Source organism: Pseudomassariella vexata (assembly GCF_002105095.1).
Source record: "Pseudomassariella vexata strain CBS 129021 chromosome Unknown BCR38scaffold_10, whole genome shotgun sequence".
NCBI classification, from domain to species: Eukaryota; Fungi; Ascomycota; class Sordariomycetes; order Amphisphaeriales; family Pseudomassariaceae; genus Pseudomassariella; species Pseudomassariella vexata.
The window spans coordinates 1182265-1199996 of NW_024467965.1; the positions used below are offsets into that span (position 1 = coordinate 1182265).

The 17732-nt window shown below is 52.0% G+C and overlaps 5 protein-coding genes across 5 annotated transcripts; 3 read left to right on the plus strand and 2 right to left on the minus strand.

Annotated features, from left to right (window-relative positions):
• Window positions 1-716: 716 nt before the first annotated feature.
• Window positions 717-2153, plus strand: BCR38DRAFT_315595 (uncharacterized protein; the record flags this gene model as incomplete). Its single annotated transcript, XM_040854697.1, has 1 exon — window positions 717-2153. A coding segment is annotated over one exon (1437 nt), but the record flags the coding sequence as incomplete, so codon positions are not given.
• A 1999-nt stretch (window positions 2154-4152) lies between these two features.
• Window positions 4153-5215, minus strand: BCR38DRAFT_487273 (kinase-like domain-containing protein; the record flags this gene model as incomplete). Its single annotated transcript, XM_040864139.1, has 2 exons — window positions 4153-5081; window positions 5179-5215. 2 exons carry the CDS (start codon window positions 5213-5215, stop codon window positions 4153-4155), a joined length of 966 nt encoding a protein of 321 aa, XP_040713596.1.
• A 547-nt stretch (window positions 5216-5762) lies between these two features.
• BCR38DRAFT_440469 (uncharacterized protein) lies at window positions 5763-7483 on the plus strand. The gene is made up of 2 exons (XM_040860705.1): window positions 5763-6201; window positions 6256-7483. The coding sequence occupies exons 1-2, from the start codon at window positions 5925-5927 to the stop codon at window positions 7017-7019; spliced, it is 1041 nt and encodes a 346-aa protein (XP_040713597.1). The 5' UTR covers window positions 5763-5924; the 3' UTR covers window positions 7020-7483.
• Window positions 7484-12324: 4841 nt separating this feature from the next.
• BCR38DRAFT_440475 (uncharacterized protein) lies at window positions 12325-12868 on the minus strand. Its single transcript, XM_040860706.1, has one exon. It carries the CDS (start codon window positions 12825-12827, stop codon window positions 12561-12563), a length of 267 nt encoding a protein of 88 aa, XP_040713598.1. The 5' UTR covers window positions 12828-12868; the 3' UTR covers window positions 12325-12560.
• A 1837-nt stretch (window positions 12869-14705) lies between these two features.
• BCR38DRAFT_314723 (uncharacterized protein) lies at window positions 14706-15614 on the plus strand (the record flags this gene model as incomplete). The annotated part of the gene is made up of 1 exon (XM_040854688.1): window positions 14706-15614. A coding segment is annotated over one exon (909 nt), but the record flags the coding sequence as incomplete, so codon positions are not given.
• Between the last annotated feature and the right edge of the window lie 2118 nt (window positions 15615-17732).

A 17732-nucleotide genomic window follows, 5' to 3' on the forward strand; every position in this document is an offset into this window, starting at 1 on the left:
GTCGAACTCAGCCTTGGGTACAACAGGTGAGAAGACGAGATGTAGAGAAGCTAACCGCAGAAAGAAAGCCTCGCGGCAACTGTGCAAAATTGCTTGGTTCAAATAGTTTCCGCAATGGAGCCTTGCCATTCTTGGCCCGCTCGCGCTTTGTGGCTTGTTTCCACTTTGGCTGTCTTCTTTTTTCCATTTGGCTCCTTCGGTGGGTGGCCGCTCGGCATATTAAAACGTCCCACTCTGGTGCTAAAGAATGTTGGGCGCTGACTTTCGAGCTCGGATTCCATGGGAACAAAATACAATGCAATGGGCAAGACAGGCTGTACGCCTCGAGTTGAGCCCTTGTTCGTTGGGCAGGATGCATTGTGACCTCACTTTCCTTCTGAAATCTCCCGCCGAAAGCCTCGTCTTCCCTTTTTTCTAGCTCGTTGCTCAGTCTCACGCACCACTTTCCTACGATACCTCCCCCATCTGTGCGTTCAATTGCTAGCTTTAAGCTTTTGCTTGCCTGCACCTTCTTACTACGACCGACTTCATTAGACCGAAGTTCTTAGTTACCTGGGATCACCCGGTTCGAGGACCAAACCCAATTCCACCCGTATTCCGCTCTTTGTCCAACTTACCGGAACGCTGGGTCCCCCCGATCCTCAATGGCCGACGACGGGACCAGAACCGGTCCCCTTGCTTGGTTCTCGTCCGATGGACCAGGCAAGGAGGGCCCGTCGGGCTGGCGTCTCGATGTCGTTACGCTGCTCGCCGTCATCGGCGAGTCGTCGATTGCCGAACACTCGCAGGCCATCACTGCGAGCATGATGTGCCTCTTGCCGCGTATTATTCCCGCGCCGCAAGCCCTTCTGAAGGGCACCCGTCCCCTTCGCATGCCCGAGACCACGGCCAAGATGTCGGGCGTGCACAGTGGTGTCCACCTTGACACAGTCGGCTTCTTCGCCAATATTATCCATCCCCTCGATGAGTTCACGCCCTTCGCGTTCAAGGTCCTGCATATAACCCACAAGCACAAGATCGAGATGGATGGAGCCCACGACGCGGATGATGGTTGGATCACCAGATTAAGCAACATGGTCAAGGGCAGCAAGGCGAAGGCCAATTATGAGCGTAACGGGTCCAAGATCCCTGCCCCGCCGCCTCACGATGGCGAGGGACGGACCACGAGCGTCAGGTTTCATTCCGATGTCGAGGCTGCGGAGCCTCAGCCGGGAATTCACAGACGAGCCACCATGAAAGAGCGCATGACAAACATCATTGCGAACCCTACCGTCATAACTGATCAGAAACGGCCTGCCGTTCCCGCCAACTTGTGGTCACCGGTCCATATTCTCTCGGTGTTTTCTGTTCTGCTGACATTTGGCATCATTGGCGCCGCCGGTTACTGGCAGGACGGAACGGCTATTCTCGCCGTGTCACTCGTTGCCCTTGCGAGTTCCGTGGTGGGTGCCGCTTCATGGTGGTGCCCCATTCTCATGCACCGGAGGAACACCAACCAAGTGCCTAAAGGCGATGTGATCATTCGCACCCGGGAGGGGGCCTTCCTCCTCGTCATATGCACAGAGGAGGTTGCCCGCGAACTCTACGCCGGTACCGAGGAGTGCGAGTACCGCATCGGCGCACGCATGTACCGCGCTCTCATGGGCTTGGGTACGTTCCTGCTCATGGTCAGCGTCATCCTACTTGGCAACTGCACCTGGAATAGCCAGCTCTTTGTCGGCGCGTCATATGTGGTTCTCAACGGCCTGTATTGGGCCATGGGCCTACTGCCCAAACGTTTGTTTTGGGACCTGAGCCGGTACGAGTGGAAAGAGGTCACACCAGATGATGCTAAGGACACAGAGAGCAATGCCGCCGAAGATCCGCTCGAGAACATTAAGAGCTTCACCCGCACCTTGTGGTTCGCCATTCGTGAGACGCAGCGTACGTCGTGGGTGGAAAAGAACGGCGCCGCGCCGTCGAGCCCCCAGTGGAGGGCTTGGCTGGCCGAGGCGGAGAAGGCGGCCAAGAACAATAACAGGAAGTGGCCGGCCGTGGCGAGAAAGAATGAGATTATGAGAATGAGTGATGCAGAGCTGGAGACGCTGAAGACGTTTGAGGTACCGTTGGAGAAGGACCCGGCTGAACAGGTGGCGCCGGCGACGGAAGTGCAGGCCCCGCAGAATGCGCAGGCTCAAAATATTGGCTCGTTGTGATCTCGGCTGATGGTTCATCACGACGGGTGGCTTCGAGGTGGATGGATTGGAAAACTTGGTATTTCGGAGCGAGCGAGCGAGCGAGCGAGCATAGATACCCTCAGCGCATCTGCTTCTACAAGGGATTCGCATGTCTATCGTCCGCAAGCACCACAGACAAGGGTCGGGATCGCGATCGCGAATGTGGCTCTAACGACTGACGGATCTCTTTTCATGTTTTGTATACGTCTCCCATTTCTCGCATATTTGGTGTCTGGGGTATTGGCCTGAATCTGCACAATCTCATGACGGGTTTGGACATCTGGTCACATCTGGCTGGCGTTTGGGAAACAAGCATCTATGAGAACGGGCAGTCTGCTAAATCGATAAGGAGGTTACTGGGTCTTACCAATCATGCTATAGGTTAATGTGTGAGTGGGGGAGGAGACTAGAGGAATCAAAGACGACGAAACGTTCACGTATGCCATGCTGGTGAGACCACGGAGACGAGAACTAGAAGTCGCTGTCAACCCCGAGATCTCATAGGACACGGCCATTTGCTTCGTCTGCTGGATTGAAGGGCTGGTATTTCGAGTTGCGTGCCGTCCCAGGGGGTAGATAATCAAGATGGCAATTCTGAGCAATCTTACCAATATCCCGGCTGTCTATTTATCATATGTTGACCATGAAAACACCACAGCAATTCAAGCCCCCTTTCAGACGACAAACTTGACAACCGATCACGATGCAATCTACCACATTGTGGATGCCTGCCGGTTAGCTCAGTCCCGTAACAAACCCCTTCAGATTTCGGATGTGCTCCATCCAAGTAAGCCATGCTACATGTCATCGTGAACTCGTCCAAAGAACTATGGGTTCAGACGTGCCGCGTTAGACCTTGTCGACAACTCTTTTGGCCAAAGGGGCAAGTTTTGGTTGCATACGCACCTAGCTTGGCACATGTAGCCAGGGTCTCTGGTTCAATCAAGTTTGCTGTACCGGGCCCGATCGCTCTCGACGACTAGCTTGCCATGAGAAGGAGATCAAAACTCGCGAATACACGCTACGAGACATTTGCGTCGGCTGGTCTTCAACGCGCTTTGAGGGCTCATTGCGATTGCTCCATCATGGACTGGGGATAATTAGGAGCCTTATGCCATTTCCCTAAGCTTGACCGGAATTACGGCAGGAGCGAAGCTGTCTTTTGGCTGTAAATGGAAGTGCACCTCAGCCAAGGTATTACCAAAAAGTCGCCATAGATTTGCCGTATTGTATTTGGTACTCTTCTACGAAGGCTTGCGTGGTCTTACATTGCTGAAACGATCGGGATCTGGGTGGGAAAGAGTCCTCACGTTGCTTACAGTGCTATATTAGCGACCAGCTTCATTGTTATCCTTACAGTAACGTCAAGAAGAAAATTTCAGCATGTCGAAAGTTGCAGGAGTAAAACACAGAGCTTCATTACTTAACCTCTTCGTCATCACAAATCTGCATAAAGCTCAGCGTCTCTACATCTGCATCTGTGCACAACAAAGGAAATGTAGGCCCAGCTTGTCCATAAGCAGCCAGGTGTGACAGTGACAAAGTCAGGTGATGAGGCTACAGCCAGCCCAGGATGCGAGCTACTTATCGACCATTCAGCCGCATGGACAGGTTCTTTTCTCCTCCGATCTCCATGCAATTGGGTCCGGTAAGCCTCCTGGTTGATGCCTCTCAATATGCCATGATCCCCTTCCAACGCCTTCTAAAACCAGAGACATTACACAAATAGTACGTGGGGGCTTCGTTGTAGTTCGGCACGGGGGCCTAAAGATTTTGGGGATTGAGCGGCGCGCAAAGCGTATATGATAGCGATGCATAATATTTCCGTTCAGTGGCCAAAGCTCAATGCTCCTATTGTATCCTGAAAGCCAGAAGAATGCTCAATGCAAGTATAAGCATGTTTCGCCTTTTCGGATGGGGTGGTTGCGACTCGTGTTCAGTGGTAGCCGTTCGAGTCGTACGGCTGCCGCGTGAAGTCCTCAAAGTAAGGGTGGTTGCACGCTTGCTTGGCCGAGATGCGTCCTGCAGGGTCATAAACCAGCATCATCTCCAAAAGGTCAAGGCCATGCTCGTCGAGGTTGGTGCAGAGAACGTTGCTGTAGTCGCGCTGCCACTTCGGGAACGACGATTTGAAGTCTGGATATGAGGTGACGCCGGGCCAGACTTCCTCCGTGGGTGTTCCGAGGAGACGGAAAGTCTTGAAGATCTGGTCGATTTCCGAGTCTCCGGGGAATAGCGGCTTCCGTGTGCACATCTCAGCGAAGATGCATCCTACAGACCACATGTCCACACCAGTCGAGTATTGGCGGCCACCCAACAAAATCTCAGGTGCACGGTACCACAAGGTGACAACCTCGTGAGTGTAGGTTCGGAGAGGTACGCCAAAGGCGCGAGCAAGACCGAAATCGGCCAGCTTGAGGTTTCCCTCGCGGTCAATCAGCAAGTTCTGGGGCTTCAAATCGCGGTGCAAAACGCGGTGACTGTGGCAGAATCGGACTCCGTCGCAGAGCTGGCTCATGAACTTCTTGACCATTGCGTCTCCGAGACCCAAGCGACCCAATTGAACGCTTGATCCTTCCGGCAGTGCCTTGCCTCGTCCGCCGTCGCTGACCGGGAGTGCTTCCATGTACTTCTTGAGATCAAGGTCGAGGAACTCGAAGACCAGGTAGAGATTGTGGCCGTCGGCGTGGACAATGTTGAGCAAGCGGACGATATTGGGATCGTTCATCTCCTTCAGCAGAGAGATCTCGCGAATGGCGGTACTCGGGACGCCCTCATCCTCGACCTCGAGGCGAATCTTCTTCAGCGCCACTATGCGGCCCCCGTTGGCCAAGTCTCGCGCTTTGTACACGACACCGTACGTGCCTATAGAAGATCAATTGGTCAGCCACGGGGTGGGAAAACATCAAAAGCGGTAGGGATAGGGTGCGTCGCGATGGGGCTGACACGAAATGTACCTTACCTTCACCGATCTTGTCGAGCTTCTGGTAGTTGTTCATGATTGCAGAATTTGGAGTCAAGAACAAAAGTGAAACGAGTGTAGAGGAAGATGAAGTCAGGTAGGCGCTCGAGGTCGTGGAGGTTTCTCGGTTGGTACCGTACCCGTGGACGGACGGAATGGGATGGTGGGGCGACGGTGATTTGGTAGGGAAAAAACGAGGGGCACTAAGAGACGATGCAGATGGAAGCAGCGATTCAGGACTTGACGAAAAAAGGCAACCGATAGAAAGGGCGAAGGGGCCTACAAGTCCGACTCCATCGATCGTTGAGGTGCTGGTCTCGACTTGGAGTTTGCTGATTGGAGTCGCTGGCCTGCAGGAATTATTGTGTCAATTGTGTTGTTGTGACAGGTGATTTGGTCCAAGTGGTCACTGCCCTATTCCCTCGGGTTGCTGCTTGTCTCTAATGAAATGCGATGTCAATAATAAACACGACGCGATACTTGTGGCTGAGGCGCGTAGTGGCGCGTTTTTAGCAAGGCTGCACTTATCTTATCACCGATCAAGGTGGTTCGTAATGGTGCCCTTAAACCTGCACCTGCATTCACCAGACTGTAAAAGCAAGTTTGCCTTCGCTTTGAGCTGGGCAACCTCTGTCCTGGACTACTTGTGGACCCCGGCAAAATCCCCATGACAACAGCGAGTGTGAGGGTTAACAGCGCGCTTCAATTGCTACCCATTGACGGGAAATAAATTCCCAGCCGGCAAAATGACCATTGATCTCACCACTTTGGATGCCCATGAGCAACCATCGGCCGAGCTGAAGGGTACTTGGAAGGCTTACTCCAAAACAGAGTATGCCGAGTTCTTGAATCACCCAGATATCGACGACTTATCTGTGCCTGAAAAAGCTCGCGAATTCTCTTCAGCTGGGTTCATTCCTTCAGAGAAATTGACAAGCGCTTTCAAGCATATTGAAGGCGATGCTTGGGATGAGGACCGAGTGGTCGAAGATGTTCCTGTATATTTCCATTCGTTGCTACCAGGTCTGTCATTTGAGGTGTTTTGAATTATGCCATCATGTGCTGATGCCTTTCAAGGGTTACTCGTTGTGCCGTCTTTGATACCGCCCAGCACGCAGAAGGCGCTCTTATCTCGTATGATCCACAGAGATCTGAGCAACCCTGTTCATCAGACAAACCTGCATCTCCATCACAATCTGCCATACTTGGAAGGGGAAGATATTGCTTCTCGGTCTTTCTTCTCTTTGCCTCCAGACTCACCCGCAAGGTTCACACCAAAGGACCCTTCAGTGCACAAGCCGTTCTCATTAAAACAGGTCATGGAACGCAAGTTGAGTTGGGTCACCCTAGGGGGCCAGTACGACTGGACGAATCGAGAGTATCCAGGGCAACGACCCCCCAACTTCCCAACTGACATTGCCAACTTTCTCCATACCTTGTTTCCTGAAACGCAAGCACAGGCAGCCATTGTCAATTTCTACAGTCCGGGGGACACTATGATGATGCATCGAGACGTCAGCGAGAAGACAGACAAAGGTTTAGTCAGTCTGAGCATTGGCTGTGATGCCTTGTTTATGATTGCGCCTAACAACCATATCGAATGCTCGGTTGAGGATGAGAAAGCGTCCAGAAAGCCTTACCTTTTGCTTCGCCTCCGATCTGGCGATGCCATATACATGACCAAGGAGAGCCGCTACGCATGGCATGGGGTGCCGAAAGTGCTCAAGAACACTTGCCCCGGCTTCTTAGCTGACTGGCCGGCCGAGGACGGCAAGTATGCAGAGTGGAAGGGTTGGATGTCGAACAAGCGCATAAACCTAAACGTCAGGCAGATTGAATAACTTGTACCAGCGTCCGGGCGCTCTCCATTGCGCCTTACGCTAGAACGTTAAATCATGCTGTGTGCACCACCGAGCTGAGGTATTGCCCAAAGGGGCGGTTGCTCATGAGACCGCACTGAAGAAGACGAGTGTTATACATCCCATGCCATCCGACAAGGTTGGCCCGTCACTCAGTCATCTTCTCAAGTTTCGATTGCTTCACAGCACCCCATGAGGATGAATGGCCGAGTACCTATTGCAAGGCAGCCGACATACAGGAATTGTGTCGACTTGGGGGGAAGTCAAAGGCCTGCGCAAGCCTTAGAGAGCAGTACAAGGGAACAAGGGATATACACAGCCGGTCATCATCGTTATTTATCCGTAGCGGAGGCAGCAAGCATAGGACGTAGTAATTGGTGCACGCAGGTGGAATAATTGGATTACGTGCCGTATCATCCGTGCTACAGTGAACTATAAGGTTGTCCCACATATGCATTATTCTGCTTGTGCACTCTCTCGGTGCGCCGTTGGTATCTGTCATCCACTTGGCTGGTCTATTTTACACATTACCATTTGAGAAGCTTCAATATTGTGATGCCTGCCAGCAAGGTGGCGAGAGCAAGTCACCATATAGACCGCGGCCACCATCAGCTTTTTCACACTGAATGAATGATGAGGGTTTGAGAAGGCCCCTTCCGGAAACATTTCGTCCGGATTGGGCAATCTAGAAAGCGGCGGAATCCTCTTTATACCTACAGCATACAGTGCCCAGGGTAGACTCCGAGAATTGCGCAATCAGAGGATACGTGCGGAAAAATGCCTCCAACTTCGGTGCGTATCGGCTTCAGAACGGATGGTTAAAACAGTATTTGAGGAGCGATGTTGGGCGACAGACATGTAGGCAGATCCAATTAGTAATACTACAAAGCAAACGTCGACTAGTTATCACTACCTATCAAACTTGAACCATTAGAAATTGGCCTGTTTCCAGTGCATATATACAGTCAGGGGTAAACTTTGATTCTAGTACGACTGAATGTGGAATGATTGCCCTGAATGTTTGATGATCACCACTAGAGAAACATGGCTTTAGTGATATTACCAAGTACATCAAGTGTTTCTTCGACATTAAATTTCAAGACCATTAAGCAACACATGCCCGTCAATAGGGCAAGAAGTATTAGCTCTGAACGATGGACTCGCACAACGTCATGTTAGTGAGGAAACCTGCGGTACAATTTGTTGTTTGACAACGCTAACGACAACAACAACAATAACACTGTTCGTTTTATGTGTGACAGGCTCCTAAATAAACATAGGACATTACATCCACCATGACATGCGCAACTCTGGTCCTCTCCAACACCCTTACGCAACGCCTATTGCTAATCGCCTACCAGACAGCTGCAACCACTACACGAGGCGTCCATCAACATATATTGCTTAAAATGGTTGGAGACAGAGATGGAAACAGCTGCACTGCGTGGGGATATTCCCAGGTAGTAGTTTAGCGAGTATTAACTAGGTTGAACAAGGAGAGCGCGTGTAAAATGTGGGACAAGACTTGAAATATTTGATTAGTGTTGCACTATATCAAACTTCAGAGCATTGAAATAGACCATACTTACAGTATGAACTTTAGAGCACTATGTCCTAGGTACTGAGTTGGCTTGGCTGCAGCCCATGCTGCAATAGCTGAGTGTATGAGCTGAATCGGTAGTACATGGAGGCCTCACACAGTTGGTTTCGTCTGCTACCATCAGTAATACCAACTGCTGAGGCACTTGCTGATTTGGTTGCTTGAGGCTTTCCAAGCCTAACTGAGCTCTAGGTTAGCATTCCTCAGGGGTTTCTTGGATTATGAATATTTCTAGCAAACCGGCATCGATATGTCAACAACGACCCAACACCATCATAAGCTGAGGTTATGCAAGTGGCCTCCACTTATATTCTTTGCCAACACGAGATACATCCCGCGCGCTCCCGTTCTGTCCCGCTGGTATTCCCATCGTCACTCAGACAGCAAGTAAGCAGCCCCACCCGCATTTTATTACTCTCCAAGATCTCGGCTCTCCGCATCATGCCGCGGTTGACAACATTGTCAGCCGCTGCCACGGGCGCTACATACATTTATCCCCACAAGCAATCTTGGTGTCTTAGCCCTGGCCGAGTGCGGCCAAGATCAGGGTCAAGTTAACTTTAGAACGGCTAAATAATAGCCGCGGAGGACGGCAGGTGAAGATGGCAACATGATTGGACGAGATGCCGCCTTTCTTCGCGTGTCGCTTCCCAAATCAGATCGTCGGGTTAAGATTGCGGGACCCCCTGGCCCGTGCTGTGCTGGCCCCCGGCCTGTCAGCGTCCTTGCAGTCCAAGCAGCATATGACTGCGCGTGTTAAAACAAGGGACTGCCAATAGCCGACAGAAGCATGTCGCGATGTGGCCGTCCAAAGGCCGCCTGACGATGTTTGACGTAGCCGCCCCAGCCTCCCACTGCCGTCGGGAGCTGTGCAATGACAAAGAACCTTGCGAGGAGAGGAGTGGCTCTATGAGGGTGTGTTTTGGAGCTTCCTTGGTGACGGGGGCTTCGAGACAATGAGCCGTAGCTCATTTCTCGATGCGGCTTCTATCCATCGTAATTCCAAGACACAGTGAGGCCCATCCAGATATGGCTTAGTTTGCTGATGCTAAAGCATTGCGCAGGAGTTGGAGCTGGGCAGAAGCTCTGTTCGAGCTACGTACGCTCACAATATTGGAATCTTCAAGCTGACAGAGGAAGCCCAGTCGACTTCGCATTGGTCGTATTTCCCTAAGACACGAAAGCAGCATCCGCTTCATGACTGCAGCAACGTTTCTTTGGTGGCCACACCGTTCTTGGTGCTTAGGCATGTTAAGGACTCATTCGTGTCAGCGGAGGAACTAACCCACCCCGCAATCTATGCGAACGCTGCCTTGCTCGTGTTCCTGGATATGGCGCAGATCATGAGTTGAATGACAGCTGGTCAAGCCGCACTAAGCTTGCATCATCACCCCTTTTCGGAAGGGGACTAGACGATCTGTCAGATGCGGAGGGTATGTGGCTGCGTAGCACTGGGGCCTCGACTCGACTCCATGACACTTTACTCCCTGTTGACAGCGCAGGAGGAACCAAGTTGCAACCCGACTTGGGCTTGTGATGTTTTGTCGATGGAGGCCACCTGAGACATCATATTACTTGAGCGTGCCACGCGACGCGTCCCGTACGCCGTAAACAAAGCTTGCTGGCGTATTTGTGGTTGTATTGCGCGAGGCCTCTCTGTGACCAGTTGCAAATGCCCCTACTATCCTTTACACGTATCAGTGGCGAAAAGAGGGCCACAGCCACGCGGGGGAGAGCACAAAGAGCCCGTTACCGAGCGCATTAATTGGTCTCGGGGACATGATGCGACCAATGGTGGCGCTCGCTTTAGGGAGACCGGCGGATTCTCCGACACCAGGGCAAACTCCGCATCGGGATTAGGGCAGATCACGGGTGTCGAGCGGAACCATCGCGATATTAGCGGGCCAAGTGGCAAGTGCGCCGACTAAAAATCGTGAAATCGTGGGGCAGTAACCGGCGGTGAGACCCGGAGAGATGCTTTTGCACGAGCCGGCAGACAATGTATGGCTGAGAAGTTGACAACGCGCAGTGCTTGCCACACTGAAGAGGTTGGGTGTTTTGACAACATATTTTACCACCTGATGATGGCTCCCGGGTGGAGACGCACGTCCGGTGACCCCTGAAGACTATCTCGAACTAAATATCTCGAGCAACGTTGATGATTAAAGCTTGGTTGGGGTCCAGGGGATTAGGGATCATGGCGGCCCGCACTCATACCACCAGATAGATCGTCTGCTAGGGCAGGGTAAGACATCGCATCGACCCATCAAACTACTATAGTACTTGGCCCGGCAGACCGCTAGGGAGCTTGGAATGGGGGCGGTAAGAAGCGTTCAGACCAAAAAGGCAAGTAGCATTTAGGAGACAAGCGGACACAGCGCCATCAAAGCGAAGGCCAAGTCACCGGAAGGCACATTGTAGAGCTGTCAGAAGATGCCAGTGCATGGTCGGATGAACAAATGCGATCGCCCATTGCCGAGTTGAGCAGGCGGTATTGACTGATAGATGCTCGTGCGGAGTGCGGCAATGAGATTCTCTGGAGCTTGGCTGCCCCTTTTAGGCTTCTTGTAAGATGAAACGATGCATGGTAAATCGTCCTCCAAATCTGAAAGATCAGGAGCCAATTCGACGGTGTCGGTTGTGCGACGACTGACAATTCCCGAAATCTCGACGCGCAGAACTTGAGACGACGTTAATCCGTAGAGTGGTGCGCTGAGGAATTGCAGCACATTGAAAACTCCATCACCTGACAGATGACGAATCGCATGGAGGCATTGACGTGTCTAAGGGGTGAGTGCTCAAAGCCGGAAAGGGATGAGGGGGCTGGCCGTCAGTGGCTAACAACCATGCAGCCACGGCGGTGAACAGACACACGCCATCGTCCACGCCAAAGTCCAGATCGGTCAACAACATCAGGAAACTCCAGGAATGGCCATTGTCCCATCAAGAGAGAGAAAGTGCCAGGGGCTGGCCAGCGTGGGGTGGCGGGGGGAAGCTCTCAAGTTTGTGCACTGATGGCGTCCCGAGACCACCAGTTCGTGAGAAGCAGATAGATTGAGCTCTTGGTGATGAACCAGGAGCAATTGTGATGGTGCTTCCAGATGCAATGTGGGGCCCCCGGTGAAAGTTGTCAGCAGCTTCGGCCGAGGCGTGACACGCATAAATAAAGTACGACTCCAGTGCCAATGGAGACTTCTATCTATGGAAAAATGGAAAACTGGAGTGACGTTTCGTTTCACGACCGCATGGCCGTGGTGGACAAGTGGGCGCCTCGATGGAACACGTACGTTGTGTGTGGATAGTGCGGCGGTGCCTTGGGCCTTGAATTCCATGCTCTGGTTTTGCCGTACATAGTATGCAAAAGTGATGATTGGCCTCGAGGGAAAAGGCAGTATGGTTGGATCGCGAATCCTGTATTATACGACCATTCAACGGCGCATCGACCTGCGTTGTCCATACACGGCTTGATGCAGATCCGGGGGCGGCGAGTTGGTAGTTACTTGCTGAGGTACTTTGCTAACTAGATTTTCCTTGGTCGCCAGCCCGTCTTACAAATGTCATCTAGCGAGAGTCTTGCCCTCTTGTTTTGTGGACTGCACACAGCCCTACAAGGGAGCAGGCCGGGAAGGATGGTCGACCATATGATTTTCAGTGTTGCTGTTTTGATTCTCGCTTGAGATCGATGGTGTCGGTAATTGATTGGCAGTACGTAGGCTGATTATCCTTAACTAGCCCCTACAATTGGAATGCGCTGGGCCTCCCTGTCGCTTCTAAATTCTCCTGCTGGCCAATGCTCCAAGTCGCTACTCAACCTGCAGCTCGGCGGCAGTCTTGGCGAGGCGACGTACCCTGCTCGGCCTTCTCGCTTGTTTCACCTTCTAGGCCATTCCCACCAATGGATCTGTGCAAATCATCAAGCTCAACTATCGCCGCCGGCCATTCATCAAGGGGATCATGCGGCGCATAGCGAATGGCATGGGCAGAATGCACATCGGCAGCCATTCAGATGATGGCGACAAGAGCTTTTGGGGGAAGGGGGCGTATGGCGCCTGTAGTGGGTGTACGTCAGGAAGAGGATGATTCGGCCCCAACCGCTCAGAACGAATTTGGCATCCTATGCCCAATTGCCTGAGGGCCAGCGACGCTCCAAGAGACAACAGATTACATACGCAGATAGATGGGCGCTCCATCGAAACAAGCTTGTTCAGGTCGATAGATAGATAGATAGATAGATATATTACTCCCTTCCACGATCTTCCCCCTTCCCTCCTGCTCTACAACAAGACACGACTATTCATTCTACCAACGGCCTGGAAACGACACTGAAGGGATCTTAGAAGGAGCGTCGAGTATCCCTCTCTTACTTGATACGTGACACAAACGACACAAACGAATCTCGCGAAATTACGACAATATTGAATCCACTACCCCAGACTCTGGCCAGTCTCAGCACTAATTTGTTTTATTACTTCCACTATTCAGCAATTAATTCTGCACATACCTTACGACTTTTCGCCCTTTATACTCCATCTCTTCTTGAGGAAGACTCCACCATTTGCAGCCCCGCAAGACGCATGACCATCACCAACCAAGGCAGATATATATCAGGCTGTGCTATCCGTTCAGGTCTCTAGGCGAAACCCAAGTCAGCCCTCACACCAACGACTGCATCGTGGCATATTGTTTGAGCTTTCATTATTACCCGTTCAATTCGGCGGTGTTGCGAAAGAAAAACTGCCGTGGCTTTTTTTTACCCAGGGTAGTCCCGCCTTCCATTGTCCCATCCTCAACTTTGAAGGAAAAGAGTCATCACCCCGGCCGACCGCAACTTCGCCTCACGATTTTCTCGGTCTTGACCCGTATTGGCAAGCTTTTCACGGCGATAATTATTCATCGCTCAGCCTAATCGCCGAGTCGCCGACCCCGAAGACATCTTTGCAAGGCCCGCAACGCCCCGTATTGAATAATCTTCACCTTCTTTCTGCTCAGGCCTCAATTATCGGTCAAGAAGCTTGGCCCACAACCGACTAGCAACAAGAAGAATTCCGCAGGCTCCGGAATCTTCGTAACCAGCCACCTTCATTTCTCGACGAGAATTCGAACAACAACGCCCTTTGCGCATCTTCGCTCCCTTTCCACGGCCAATCGCTGGTTTGTTCTATTTGCGACCAGTGCATATTCTCAGGACCACGTCATTCTCTAATACCTGCCTGACCTGCAAACTTTTGCAACGACTACCGCGGCAAGCCGACGAACACCAAAACTAGCCACAGTATTTCTCGGCATCTCCCTACGCACTCACCCGGCCTCTGCCACAATCACAACTGCTAGTAGAGGTCCAATCTCGACGCCCACTTGCCCAAATTACACGAGCTTCGATCAGCACGACCTCACGGCACGGGCGGGTTTTGTGTCAATTAATCAATCAATCAATCAATCAATCAGTCGTCGCTGTCACGCACCGACCTCCCCCGAACAACTGAGACCCCCCTGTCGGTCAAATCCGACTGACGCACATCTCGTCGCCCAGGGACCCCCTGCGTACCAAGACTCCACCTGCAGACTACACCCTGTCGGCCTGGACCCACTCGAACCCCCCCTGCGCCTGCCACCACATCGGATCCATCCCAGCCCAGCCCAGTCCAAGCGACCAGCCCAGCAGTCCGGCTCAGCCTCGCCCAGACTCACGTCACACACGTACGCTCAACGCAACATCTGTGGTCCAGCGGGACTAGCCATCTGGCATAATTCCCATAACTCTCATGCTATTGCCCCTGCTCCATTAGTCTCACACCTATTTGGACTGACATCCCCGCGTGATTCTTTTACACAAATCAGCAAATCCGTCTCATCAATCTCACCGCACTAGTCAGTTGGACTCTTATATTATCAACTGCCCTTCCACACCTTTCTTCCCCGGATCTTCCTTTTGGTCTCCGTCACTTGTTTAGCTTGTCGTGTCCATCGTCTTGGATACCGACAACACCACATCACTCAAGTTTGTTACAGCCCGACTTCACCACCCTCCCCTTACCATTCTCTCTCTCTCACACACACTCGCATTCATCATGCCGTCGATATCGGGGTTATCCATGGCTGAGCTCAACGCCGCCGCTCTCGACCAGTTTGTCTATCAGCCAGTCAGCAAGACGATGATCGCATACTTGGCTCAAGCTGCCTCCAATGTCATCCAGTGCGATCCCGCCATGATGCCTCCGCCCGCACAAAGCCGGCCACATCTTCCTTCACGACCACGGACACCTGCACCCAAGGCTGTTAGATGTGATGACACTGCTGTGCTGCCTACGCTTGAGGAGTTCATCACACAGCTCGTCGTCTCATCCAATGTCCAGGTTCCTACTCTGATGTCCACTTTGGTCTACCTCAACCGATTAAAGTCGCATCTCCAGCCCATGGCCAAGGGCCTGCGCTGCACCACTCACCGCATCTTCCTGGCTGCACTCATCCTCGCCGCCAAGTATCTCAATGACAGCTCACCAAAGAACAAGCACTGGGCCACTTACAGCAACGTAACCACCGAGTCTTACAGCTTTGGCTTCAGCCGCACTGAAGTTAACTTGATGGAGAAGCAACTCCTCTTCTTGTTGGAGTGGGAACTCAGGATCACGGAAGAGGACCTGTACCGCGAGTTGGATGTGTTCTTGGCTCCCATCCGGGCAGATATTGATGCCCAGCAGGCTCGCCGCATGCAACGCAAGAGGCAAGAGGCGTTGCGGAAGCAAGAGGAAGCCCAAGCATGGGCAACCGCAAGCCAGCTACCATCCCCCCCATCCTCAAGGGGCAGCTCAAGGTCTCGACGGGCCATTCCGCCAAACGAGACTATCCGTCTGGTGCACGACGCATCCACCCCTCCTGGTCTCGCGTACAGCTCGTCAGCAAGCTCGAGCAGCTCATACGCCTCTTCCTTGTCGTCAAGACAGCACTCGCGGTCTTCAACACCAGTTTCAGATCCTGAGGAGCCATATGTCTACACCAACGACCTTTACGAATCACCGGTGGAAATTGTCATGGAGATGCCGCAGCCGGCTGCGAGCAGGAGTTACGTGAAAGAGGGCAAGCAACTACTACCCTACGAAATTAGTGCGGAGGATCTGAGGGATCTCGAGGACGGTGGCAAAGCCAAGCGCCCCAGGACAGGAAGGGGGATGTGGGGACGCATGTTTGGAGGTGGTGTTGCGGTACGATGATTTTTTTTTGTTTCACGAGCAGGAGCACGGAGTTTACGGTGGTATCCTATTAAAAAAGAAAGCGCTTCTTTTTTATAGAAGGGCATTAGATACCTTTGGGCGTACAATGGTGTTGGGGGACTATCTTTTGGGTTGCATCTACATGGAATAGGATCAGGGTGTACTGGTAAAGGTACAATGGGATTTAGCAAGCACTCGCTTCGGAGTTGGTGAGCATCGGGAAGAATGAACTCAAACGAACTACGAACGGAGGAACGGCATGATTAGGGTAGCCAAGAGCAGTATCGCATTGGACATAAGACCCATGCGAAAACTTGAATCGAGATGGGCAAGTAACATCAACTTGTTGATCCCACTATAACTCCCAAAAACAGTCCCAATTGCATCGCTCCCGTCGCACTTGCATGAACTCTATTGAAATAGACGTGCCTTCTCTTAGGCATGGGGTCGGCTCTTCCCCATATAGTTTAGTGGGTTACGGCCAGTAAGCAACGCTTCCTTGTGCTGCGAGTGACTGACATGACCAGTCCCATTAAGTACGTACTTGTGCGGACGGGATCGCTGTCGCATATAAGGTTATCAGGCCGCTTTTCGAGAATATACTTTTCGGAGACGGGTTCTTGCGAAGACCGAAGCCAAGAGGACTGTGACAAAAATTTTTGCTCATTTGTTACTTGCTCACAGATAACCTAGAGATGGCGAGTCATTCTTCCCTACGGCACAGCATCCCTAATTCAAAGCGGTGCGTTGAGTCCCCGATTTGGTCACGACGATTATAGATCGATGTGTACGATACGACGTCCCATGATCCGTGGATCCTGCGGGTTCAACTGAGGGACCAAATCCTGATAGTGATCTAGGGTCGGGTCGGGTCAGTCGCGAGGCTGTTACTGTTTCTTGTTACCCAGGTAAGGTAAGCAAATATCTCTAGTTATATATATAGATATGCCCCAAAATTTTCCAGATGCGCATGGCCGACAACTAATCCAATCCATCCGTGGTTGAGGCGGTTTCGAGGTGCATGCGAAATCCGCGAATTTAGGTGGGCGGACGGACACCTTCGCATCCTGTAATGGATAATTTTATTCTTTGCTGGTCCGGTAGAACGTAGAGCTTCTGGATATAGATGGCAGAATTGACATGCGTACACGCTGACTACTGGGGGCGCGGCCTGTTTTGGCGGGCCGACATCCTTCAGAGTATTCAGAAATCCTTTCTTGGTGGCGTGCGCGAAACAACATCGAGGTGCTGATGAAACGCACCTGTTTTGGTTGTGTTGATTTTCCATACGTGAAGTTGTCTGATCAACTACTCGGAACGGAGAAGCTGTCGTAAGTGCCGGTGTTTAGACCTCCATCGTGAAGCGCTACCTTAAGGGCCGATGGCACTGGTTGGCCTAGTTGGGATACTTGGGATGAGACCAACAATGTGACGGCGATGGCGATGGCTGGCATTGGTTGCGGACAGCACGAACACAGCCAAGCGCACTAGACCGACTTTGGGGACTCCGATCAGGAGTTAGGAATTCATTGATCGACTGATTTGGCGGCCACGCCACGTCGCACTGCACCACACCGCAGGCAAAATAAAGCATTTCTGCCAAGCGCCGCTCCGCCACATCGTACGTGATTCTGGGGTTGCGCGAGTAAGCTATGGGTTGATTAAGTTGCGTCTTGGGTTTGAAATGAACATTGATGAAAGTTGGGCATCTAGGCATGAGGCACGGGACGTCGCTGCCAGACGTCGATGACTTGGACTTTTCCCAAAATGATAAATGCTGGACCTGAATGCTGGTCATCTCAAGGTCGTCCGTCGAACCCGAACCCCAACTGCGCTATCCTGTAGCAAATCTAGGATGGTCATGTAACGAAGGTTAAACATCGGCTA

Excerpts from the sequence above, each read along its gene's own strand:
- BCR38DRAFT_440469 (XM_040860705.1), top strand. The coding sequence starts at position 5,925 with ATGACCATTGATCTCACCACTTTGGATGCCCATGAGCAACCATCGGCC. Across the intron at positions 6,202-6,255 it reads TTTCCATTCGTTGCTACCAG|GGTTACTCGTTGTGCCGTCT; the intron begins GTCTGTCATTTG and ends ATGCCTTTCAAG.
- BCR38DRAFT_440475 (XM_040860706.1), bottom strand. The coding sequence starts at position 12,827 with ATGGAGCGCCCATCTATCTGCGTATGTAATCTGTTGTCTCTTGGAGCG.